The 9,017-nt window shown below is 41.1% G+C and overlaps 1 protein-coding gene across 2 annotated transcripts; it reads left to right on the top strand.

Annotated features, from left to right (window-relative positions):
- The first annotated feature begins 292 nt into the window (after window positions 1-292).
- Window positions 293-5,320, top strand: LOC135595171 (uncharacterized). 2 transcript variants are annotated; one of them, XM_065085737.1, is made up of 5 exons: window positions 294-695; window positions 778-1,011; window positions 2,419-3,660; window positions 4,220-4,838; window positions 4,943-5,320. In XM_065085737.1, exons 1-4 carry the CDS (start codon window positions 403-405, stop codon window positions 4,833-4,835), a joined length of 2,385 nt encoding a protein of 794 aa, XP_064941809.1. In that variant the 5' UTR covers window positions 294-402; the 3' UTR covers window positions 4,836-4,838; window positions 4,943-5,320. The 2 variants fall into 2 exon arrangements, with proteins under 2 accessions (XP_064941810.1, XP_064941809.1); XM_065085738.1 differs by having other exon boundaries at window positions 293-695; window positions 4,220-5,320.
- Window positions 5,321-9,017: the final 3,697 nt, after the last annotated feature.

Consider the following 9,017-nt stretch of genomic DNA (forward strand, 5'->3'; position numbering starts at 1 on the left):
ACTTATTTATCAGAGAGGGTTTAAAATCTTACCTAAGGTGTTATTTTAACTGGTAAAATTTTTATCAAATTGACATATAATCTTGAATCAAAATCCGTTCCCTAGAAAAAAAGAAATAGTGACAACCTGCAATGTCCTTTGTTTATCAACTCCAATTTCAATACGTATTTTTCGTTTATAACGATTCTAACCAAATTAACGAGTATTTTAATCCGATTTAATGATAGTTGTACGCCGGTTGATGTCCACGTCCAATACGATCATTGACATGAATCGATCTCCCAACACGACGCCACGTGGAGCAGACCTCCGGTGACAGGATGCCACGTCAGCGATGTTACGTTGTAGGAGAGCAACCTAGAGCATCACGGACGCACCGAGACCGAGGAGAGTAGCGAAGCCATGGAGGAAACCCGCAGCCGCCGTAAGAGGGGGAGACCTCCTCCCCCTGTCGGTTGCTCCTCCTTCAATCGCACCGTATTTCCCCTCCTCCTCGCGGCTGCCGCCACCTCGTCGTCGTCCTTCGCCTCCGGCGACCTCCAGAACCCTCACGCCCGATTCATCCTCCGGCGATTCCTCCGCGCCCGTCTCGCTCTCCTCACAACGAGAACTCCCCCTTGTTCTTCTCCTTCTGCCCTCGAACGTCTCCTTCCCGAAGGCCTCCTCACCCTGTTCCCTGTCCTCCTCACCTCCAGGTATTCTCTCGTTTCTCTGCGATCGATTGTCCAAAATGTAACTTGTTCTTCTAGCATTTGTTGATTATTGTGGGCGGTTCAGGTGGGCATCTGTGGCTGCACTGGGAGCGGAGGTGGTCGGCGCCGCCGCCCTCTACTCCCTGGAGGCGAACGAGATGATGGCTTCGGACGAAGGAGTCGTGAAGGGTTTGGTTCGCGCTTTGGGGAGCAAAAGCCGCCGCATAGTCAAGGCTGCGTTACACGCTGTTATGGACCTTTCGACCTCTCCAGTCGGAAGAGAGCAGCTCTGGAAGGCATCAGCTGTTGAGAGATTATTGTGAGTATTCCTTTATCTTCAAATTTTTTTCTTGTTTGTGGGCCTCATGCATTGACGAATTATAACCTTTCTCAATCAATTAAGAGTTCCTTTTTTCTGTGGCAACATTCAGAAGTTATTAATGGATGTTGGGATGGCTATCACTTGCTGAATCAAAACAATTTGGAGAAAATTACAAAAGAGGATTAAATATAATCCTTGAAATGCATATCTAACTAGTCTTTCTACCTCCTGCTCCAGTCTTCTTCCTTCTCCGTTAGAGAGCCAAACAGCTAATTTCCCGCAACACCTTTTGCTTGAAAGGAGTTCTATGTTTTCATGCTAGATCCATATACCACATCTAATAAAGGCTATTCGAGGGTCTAAGATCATCACTGAAGAGTAAACAATAAATGTGTCTAATTCATGGAATATGTAAATTTTAACACTTCATCCACTATGAGATCAAATGAAATATTGTAAAAATAAGTATACATAAAGCAAAATGAAAGAATGATACCTTGAACTAATAATCCAAATTAATATTACTATTCACAATCACCAAACGATCAGCAGTGAATCTAACAATTATATATTAAGGTGATATTTAAAACAACCAGAAGAACTATTCTTGGCAAACTGAAGATTCAGTTGCTGGTACATACAGGGTAGGGCCATCCCTCAAATCAAAGTCCAAAGCTGCCTATAATAAAGGCTATTCGAGGGTCTAAGATCATCACTGAAGAGTAAACAATAAATGTGTCTAATTCATGGAATATGTAAATTTTAACACTTCATCCACTATGAGATCAAATGAAATATTGTAAAAATAAGTATACATAAAGCAAAATGAAAGAATGATACCTTGAACTAATAATCCAAATTAATATTACTATTCACAATCACCAAACGATCAGCAGTGAATCTAACAATTATATATTAAGGTGATATTTAAAACAACCAGAAGAACTATTCTTGGCAAACTGAAGATTCAGTTGCTGGTAAATACAGGGTAGGGCCATCCCTCAAATCAAAGTCCAAAGCTGCCTATAACAATGATGCAACCATATACTCTAGAACAAAGGTAATGCATCTACTAGAAACTAAGAGCCATTGGAATCAACATCTTCTTCTGGAGTTATAAAACATTCTCATCCAAGTTGTTGTCAATCAACCAAAAGTATTTTTATTCTAGCATCAAAAACGCCATCCTAGATGAGACTTTCCAAGGGTTTGCACCACCATGGTGGACTGAGTGCCTAAGTGGTTTCCCAAAACAACATTGGTGGAAGGAATGTAGTACTACTAAGAAATGTCTTTTGTATGCAATGAACATTTTGTATGTATGTAATAATAACCAATGACGTTTGTTATACAATATCATACTTTTTTTTTCTTGTACATGCTACTTGAATTGACATTCAGTAGATCTTTTTTTTATCAGTTAGCGAAGACAAGTGCCATATCTGCTGTCCATCACAGTATGGAAAAAGGAAGTGATGTATGTTCAAACAGAAGGCCTGTGGAAGAAAAAATTGTAGCATTAGTCCTTGATGTGATGGTAATCCTTATAAATACTTCTACTGAGATTCTCTTGAATATGATTCCAAGAGACCTAGTAAACAGATCATTGCCATTGTTGCAAGAACTTTGGAAGAAAATTCGAGGTGCGTCAATACCAAGAAATTGGGGAAGATGCCTCCATTTTACAGAATATGATCTTGCTTCCACAATTTTTAGGCTTTCTATGAAGCAAGCTAACCCTGCTCCTTGCGAAATTGACAAGATCAGGATAAGTATATTTGGAAATGAAATATCTAATTTTGAAAATTTTATGTTGAAGTATTGGGAGAACTCACCCTTTCTACTCAGTGGGTCATCAAATATTCTTGAAAAGGACAATGCTGTTTTTAGTTCCTTGGTCCAGTCTTTGAATCCTACATCAACTGATGATGTCCTTGATTCAATTTTGATGGAACTAGTTTCCTGTCCCCCTCTTGCTTCAGATGAGCTTGATATTAATTGTTTTATGAATGAGATGAATAGTTCACTGGGTTCTCCACTCATATATGGACAGGATATTCGGGTTTTGAAAGCACGAGAACTAATGGCTGAATCCTTCAAAAATTATGTGAAAAAAGAAGTGCATTTCTTTGAGAATGGTATGCGTAAAGTGTTTATAGATGGTGATAATGCTCAAAAGTGTAAAGAAGCATTTCAAAATGGTTTTACAGTTGCACTGCGTGGAATGGAGTTTCGGTTTGCTAAGGTCGCTGCTATTGCCAAAGGGTTAGAAGTTTTATTTGGTCAACCATCAGTTGGGGCAAATTTGTACCTAACACCACCAGGATCTCAAGGTTTAGCTCACCACTATGACGATCATTGTGTATTTGTGTGGCAACTCTTTGGTCAAAAGCACTGGACTATTTCATATTCTCCCACATCTGTTCTGCCCAGGTTATATGAACCTCTTAGCAGTTTCCCTTGCTTAGAGAGTGAGAAAGGTGGAGGCTTGCAGCTGACACTCAATGAAGGTGATATTCTGTATATTCCTAGAGGTTATCCTCATGAGGCTCATACAAATACTGATGCTTCTGAATCTCAGAATAATATGTCTTCTGGTTTTTCCTTGCATCTTACACTTTCTATTGAAGTGGAGCCACCTTTTGAGTAAGTATTTTTGTGACTGCAGATCTGATATTTACTTAGCTGACATTATTAGATAATTCAAATCCTGATGGAATAACTTTGGATACCTGCATCCTTTTATCATTATATGTCAGGTTATATTAGTTCCATATACGAGTGAGAGAAGTTGTATCTAACTGCCTGTAGCTTCAAATACAACATAGACTGATGGTCCCTATTTTCTATCATGTCAGTCTTAGTTCTCCAGGACTCACAAATTTTGGCACCTCAATCACTATTTCCTTGAAGGACGATTTCCATGTCATAATTGGATAGTTATAGTTTGCTAGTTATAGATGGAACTTGAGGGTTTCAACTGGAAAGTATGTTGTTAGAACAGCAGTCTTGATTCACATGGAAGCTTCTTAGTTCATTTCTCATCAATGACTTAGTGACATGATCATGTTGTGTTTTTAGGAATGCTGGTAAGCATTCAATAGGATTGTTGGTAGAATCTCTGTTTGTCTAATTGCCTATATGTTCTGTTCTTTTCCTCTTACTTTTGGGTATATGATTATGATCATGATCAGCTATATTCCAGGTGGGAAGGTTTTGCTCATGTTGCTCTTCATTGTTGGCATGAAAAGGAGAAAGAATTATCAGATTCCATCACTAGTTCCGAAGCCAGAACAATGAGAATCCTTTCTGTGTTTCTTTTGCATGTTGCAATCAGGCTGACAGCTAATTGTAATCCTATCTTCAGGAAAGCTTGCTTGGTTGCTGCAAAATTAGGTTCGGCAGAAGTTCTTGACGAGCCTCATTCTGAGACTCTTATGCTAAGCCAAAAAGCTACCTTTTGGAATATAATGAATATAATCAGAAATAGCTCTAATTTCATGGAAGTATATAAGATTGTAGCAGTTATTCAGGAAAGCAATGATGATTCTTTGCAATGGATGAGGTGGCTTCGGCATTTGCCCCAGGATGGAGCTGATGATGCAAAAATAGACTTCAGTAACCTTTTGAGAATGTGGGATAAACTTGTGGAATTCAAAGGGAATGGGGAACTCAAGGATGAATTTTTTAAGACCAAGTCCAAATTTTGTAGAAGTGTAGTATATGATGATGCATGTAAGATGTTCCACATGCTGTTGGAGAGGTATAGAAGAACCAGGAGACAGTATATGTGCGGGATGTTGTCACTCAATTCTGCATAGCAAGTAAGCTCGTCATCTATAACAGTTGACGATTGTTGCTTCAGTTCCTTGATGTTTGTGGTTTCTCTTGTCTAATCTTTGGTAACGTGGATGTTCAACATTTTCAGGCGAAACAGGTTATTTACCCCCCACCAGTTGGCACTTGATTGAACAAGAATTAAATTTGTCCAGACTAGTTTCTTGTTATGTTGTGAGTGCATGGTTCACTTTCTGGGACTGTTCTATGTCATCACCAACATGCATTTAGAATCAACCAGAAGTTTGAACAAATGGAGCTACCAGAATGTTTAGGATGCTTGGGCAGTGGATAACGATGACTATTTACTTCACGATAAATACGCACTGTGTTACATACCTTCCTCTTCTATGTGCTGAATGCCTATCACAATTTCAATTTTTTGGCTTTGGCCCGAGTGATCTGGATCAACTGTAATCATGAAATTTGTTAAGATTTTTACAAGTGATTCAAGTCTCTCTCTGCTGCACACATCAGCCCTCAAAGGATTTGTTCCTTCCCTAGCTGCATGCCCATTGTTTCGATCTTCCATCGTTGAGGGGAAACTACATGCTGGTGGATGGTGGCAGAGGCAGAATGCTATTGTTAGAGAACCTGGAATCATCAAACAAAGTAGTGTTATCCTCTGTTGTAATTGAATGAGTGGATTATTAGGGGCTGCAGCTGCTGGAGTGTAATGCAATAAATCAACTCAACACTCTGTTTTGTCAACAGAAAACCACGTTAAGATCTAGTCATTGTCTGGAAACAAGCTCACAAGTGCACCACACAATGATGGGGAAATCATTTCTCCATCTCCTCTACCCACCAAGAACCTGAGTCAAAATGTCATGTCCTACTTAAATAGCATTTCCACCACCATTTCACATCATAGCACAAAAATGCCAAATCCTTCTTCTCTCATCTTCATTGAAACAATCAAGAAAGGAGAACGAGGAGAGGAAAAAAAAAAAAAAGGGAGAGCGAACTGATAGCTGATGCTGGTGGGGGCTGTCTCACGGTGATTGAGGTGACTCAATTTGTACGGAAAAGCTAATGGTGGAGGAGGGGTAGGAGGCAGCTTTGCTAATTAATGGGTATGTCTTTTTGCTGCAATATGGGTATTTATGTCTTGTACTAATGTGCACTGTTCCCCAGAAAACCTGGTTTCGTCCAATTTTGTGGAGGGAAAGCATGCAGGATGGATCACTGTCCTGATGTGGATAGCATGGTTTGGGCTTTCCAACTGGATTAACACTTCATATATCTGGAAAACGGAAAATTAACTTTGGATTGACCTGATTTGTCTCCACAGCCAGCAAGCTGACTCAGAACATTGTCTTAATTACCAGCTTCTTTATGCCCTTATGCATCAGAAAGCTGATTCAAAAGAAAAGGCTTCAGTGAAGTGCAGTCTATTATGTGTTGATGATGGCAAGAATGCGGTATCTATATTTTTTTTGCCAGACTACATGGCTTTAACTTTATATATATATATAGAGAGAGAGAGAGAGAGAGAGAGAGACTGTTTTGTGATTTGCGAATCATAATACTATTGAATCAGAAGCCAGCCTTGAGTAATTACTGCATTCAGTGGTCTCTCTGCTTGTTGCCCGTTGGTAGCCTGCCACGAGGAAGCAAACTACTCATCACAAGAAGCTACATACTGTGAAAGAATTTAGAGGATAAACCATGCATAAAAAAGACAAGCTCTTAAGACTAACCTGTAAGTGTTGTTAAAGAACACTTTCTTGAGGAAAAGAAAAGCTCATCATTCTGATCCTTTCTCAATGGTTGATTACAAGGAATGACTTTTTTGCTCTTCCATGAAAATTCAAAGATCTTCTTCATGTGATGATTTCAAACAGGCCATTGATGTTAAGGCAGCAGGTATGCTTGTTTGAAACGGTCACATGTCAGGCATTGTAAGGATCATTACAAACCCACTTTTTACACTTGTAAAACCCACAAGAAGATAGAGAGGAAAAAAGGTCATATTTCCTTCCTAAACGAACCCAAAGAGAGCAGAAAAAGCAGCACTTCTTCTTCTTCTTCAGCCTCCTCCTCTGTGTGATGACCAACATCTGATACTTCCTTCATCGATTGTGCAAGGGATTCGAGGCAGTAGGGACCACCCGCTTGTCGTCGTCAACCGAGCTATCATTCTGCTGTGCTCGAACGAGATAACCACAAACATCCATCTTCTTGTCTCTGCACCTACGTAGGTCAACGGCAGCAACGCCGATAGCTGAGTTGTTTGCTGCTGGTCTCCCCTCAACTGCCACTGCATGACTGCGCTTCGCCTCCATCCCTCGGCACATAGCAGTGACGACGAGGACTAAGCAAGCGACCAAGGCAGTGGGAGCCCATCTCTTCCTCATGGCCGATAGGACACGCCTTCAGCTAATGCTGCTTTATAAGACTCTCGTAGTCGTAGAAACAAGAGATGAGAGGAGGAGGGAAGGAAGCATAAATGAGTCAAAAGTATTTGCAGTAGGATATGCGGTTTATACTCGTTACATCCCTCGATCAGTGACTCCACCAAACTGCATTAATGCAACTTCAATTCTCCCGCAGGCAGACAACTAAAGAGGGACGGAGAGAGAGAATGACTAAGAACGCACACACGAAGAAAACAACAAAAAGGTCCGACAAAATCGCGTATACTTGAGACATTGCAGAACATGTAACGAGGGTCATTGGCTTCATTCCATTCCCTTCCTAACATTATCCACTCTCTCTCTCTTGGTGGTTTCCACGTGCTGTGCTGAGAATTGGAAGCGGAAAAGAAATCCAAAAACTTCGTAAGAAATAATAAGCACGAAGAACTTGAAGAAAGCTTAAAATGCTTACAGAAGTTTGGACACCGAAAGGAAAATGTGTTACTCAAGTAGGACTCTGGTGTTTTTCGACCGATGCCCTGCAAGAGTCTGAGCGAGGGTTTATATAGAAAGAAAGGATAGAGCCGGGTGCTCATTGGACCCCATCGCACTTATATCCGTTCCTTTTTATATTCCTTCGTCCAGCTGTTGCCAGCTTTCGAGCGGCTCCCCGAGGCTCAGCTCGTTCTTACTTGGTCACTAAGAAAAGTAAGTACATCCAGCTGTTGCCAGCTGGTAGACACTACGAGCGGCTCCCCGAGGCTCAGCTCTTTCTTACTTAGACACTAAGAAAAGTAAATACATCCAGCTGTTGCCAGCTGGTAGACACTACAAGTTGTTCCCGGAGGCTTTACTTGTCTTTACTTGGCGGCGAAGAGAAAGTAGATTCCTTCAGCTGATTGTAGGGGTCCACCATTTCCTAAAGGCTGAAGCTGGTTGTCCTTTGTGAGACGTCTTTTGCTAGGGATAGGGACGTCTCTAATTGCTGTTGCTGTTTGAGGACAACTGGCAGCCAGTCCTTGTACCAGTTATCCTTTCCTCCACTCCTTCTTTGGTATTCTTCTGCTTTGATTGAGTGGATGTCTCTGAATTGTTGAAGCGCCTCACATGCTTGTCGGGCGGCTTCCTTCTGGATTGCTCCAAGCCTTCTTTCAGACAATCCTTGTTCATCAATTGGTATTCCTTGTCGTGTTCTGGCTCTGAGCTTATCCAACTCTTGTTGGTATTGTCTGAGGAGATCACCTGATTCATTAACTGATTCAGGTGCAATGTTGCTCTGGGGTCTGGTTTGGCTTGTACTTCCTGGGTGGCCTTTGTGAGTAGTAGTAATGTTTCGCTCGGCCATCCTGCAATCAGAATATTTATTAATCGGGATAAAGAGTCGGCTAGAACATTACTTGTGCCTTCAATGTGTTCGAACTTGACATCAACACCGCTTCCCGTGATATAATCTACGAAGGCCATCCATCTGACCCTGGATGGTTTATTCTGGGTAGATTTGTCGAAGAAGCTTATAATTGCCTGGCAGTCTGTCCTGATGATTATTTTCCTTTTGTCCAGGAAATATATTTTTAATGCTTCCAGGGTTTTCATGACTGCATGCATTTCAGCGTCTATGGTGGATTTGATTGGGTTGAACTTTCCACTAGCGTAGGCGCATATTTTTTCAGTGCTCTTTGGGTCATGTTTTTGTTTCTTCCATTTGCAAATACCTCCCCACCCCTCCATGCATCCATCAGTTTCCAGTATTATGAAGCAATCTTCTGGAGGTACTTCCAGGTCTGGGAGATTCTGTACTAGTCTTTT

This window comes from Musa acuminata, chromosome BXJ1-10, assembly GCF_036884655.1.
Source record: "Musa acuminata AAA Group cultivar baxijiao chromosome BXJ1-10, Cavendish_Baxijiao_AAA, whole genome shotgun sequence".
NCBI classification, from domain to species: domain Eukaryota; kingdom Viridiplantae; phylum Streptophyta; class Magnoliopsida; order Zingiberales; family Musaceae; genus Musa; species Musa acuminata.

Excerpts from the sequence above, each read along its gene's own strand:
- LOC135595171 (XM_065085738.1), top strand. The coding sequence starts at position 403 with ATGGAGGAAACCCGCAGCCGCCGTAAGAGGGGGAGACCTCCTCCCCCT. Across the intron at positions 1,012-2,418 it reads TCAGCTGTTGAGAGATTATT|ATCTTTTTTTTATCAGTTAG; the intron begins GTGAGTATTCCT and ends GACATTCAGTAG. Across the intron at positions 3,661-4,219 it reads GAAGTGGAGCCACCTTTTGA|GTGGGAAGGTTTTGCTCATG; the intron begins GTAAGTATTTTT and ends GCTATATTCCAG.